Genomic DNA, 1,444 nt, shown 5'->3' on the forward strand with positions numbered 1-1,444 from the left:
TTTATAATTTACAAAAACAGCTGAGGTCAATGAAACAATTCATGTGCTGTACCTGAACACTCATCACACAGCAAACCTGTGATAAATGAATACAGTCCACAGAAAAGAGCAAATAATAAGAACAAATCAAATATAACAATGACTTTTATTTCTTCCTTATATGTCTGTGTGTTCTTTACAGTATGATGTTACATGCAACAAGTGTCCCTTTTCTCACCCTCAGTGGCATTGAGATGTTTCTGTATGACTGATAAACTTGTGAGTTTAGCTGATTGATTAGCTTTCTCAGTATGCAGGAAAATCCATATTTGGACTCAGGGATACATTTGAACATATATAAAAACCTGGAATGACACCTCATCTGCACAAGTCCACAAAGACGATCCAAGGTGAGTTCAAGTGTCTGCAGCAGAATGCAAAGTGTGTGTGTGAACCCTCAGCTGTCTGTATTTTTGGTTCAAACACTATATATCTTTCCTCTGAGTGGAGGCTGTGTCTGATTCCTGTCTCTGTCTTGCAGGTCTGCTAGGATGGCTCGCATGTCTGCTTTCAGATTCTCAGCTCTGGCTCTGCTGCTGCTGTCTGCCTTCTGTTGGGCCGACAATGAGGTAGGATCATAGTAGTAAGGCAAGGCAGCTTCATTTGTACAGCACTTTATAGCAACAGGGCAATTTAAAGTGTTTTACATAAAAATTATTAAAATAATAAAAGTTACAGAACAATACAAGAAATCAAACACTATATAAAAGCATTTTAGGCTGCCAGCATGGGACAGTGTATAAGTTGCTGCCCCACAAACTCTATTGGAGCACATAAATTACCCATAACCAAGAGTGGAAGTACTGTACTTATATATTTAAGTATATATTTAGTAAAGTTAGTTATCAGTTTGTGCATGGATAGTCAGAGAGTCATTGTATACTGGGAAAGGCTACCAAATCTTGAATTTATTTAAAGAACATTGCAACGATAAACTATTCTTTTCACATGTGATACAGAGCAGATTTTTCTATTTTTAAGCATATTTCTTTAGTACTATTTTGATCGCTTCTCATAAAAAGATACAGGTTTGATGACATCCGTAACCCTAACATACACAACATTTTAGGATCCACGATGCTACTTTAAATCACAGAATTTGGTTGTATGGTTGAAAATGATTGTTCTGTAAACTTATAGCTGTCATTTAAAGTCATTTCTTTCCATCTATCTCTAACGTGTTTGTTTCCCCCCCCCTCTAATCCTACACTGAACCTGCAGACAGGTATGTTATGTGTTCTTATGCTCAGATCTAATGTGCTGTGATTGCTGTATTTCTACACAAAGTGAAATGGTGTTGTTGTTGATGTGCAGAGGATGACTCAGCGGAGCTTTCTGTCTCTGAACTTCTGGAGAGAGCCAACAGTAATCTGAGTGAGTGTGAGCTGCTGCAGCCATGATATTT

General features: G+C 37.6%; 2 protein-coding genes across 4 annotated transcripts in view; one reads left to right on the forward strand and one right to left on the reverse strand.

Moving 5' to 3' along the window:
* Nucleotides 1-1,444, reverse strand: part of LOC117942563 (high choriolytic enzyme 1-like) — a 16,945-nt gene that overhangs the window by 3,363 nt on the left and 12,138 nt on the right. The gene's annotated exons all lie outside the window — the stretch shown is intronic.
* The window catches only part of LOC117942542 (low choriolytic enzyme-like), a 5,386-nt gene continuing 4,223 nt past the window's right edge, over nt 282-1,444 (forward strand). Inside the window, exons 1-3 of one of the 2 annotated variants that reach the window (XM_034868073.1) lie at nt 282-389; nt 521-608; nt 1,350-1,413. In XM_034868073.1, coding sequence (XP_034723964.1) covers nt 531-608; nt 1,350-1,413 — 142 coding nt within the window. In that variant the 5' untranslated portion in view covers nt 282-389; nt 521-530. The remainder of the gene's footprint in view (nt 390-520; nt 609-1,349; nt 1,414-1,444) is intronic. The other variant, XM_034868065.1, reaches the window with a different exon arrangement.

The sequence above is a fragment of the Etheostoma cragini genome, chromosome 1, assembly GCF_013103735.1.
Source record: "Etheostoma cragini isolate CJK2018 chromosome 1, CSU_Ecrag_1.0, whole genome shotgun sequence".
Classification (NCBI taxonomy): domain Eukaryota; kingdom Metazoa; phylum Chordata; class Actinopteri; order Perciformes; family Percidae; genus Etheostoma; species Etheostoma cragini.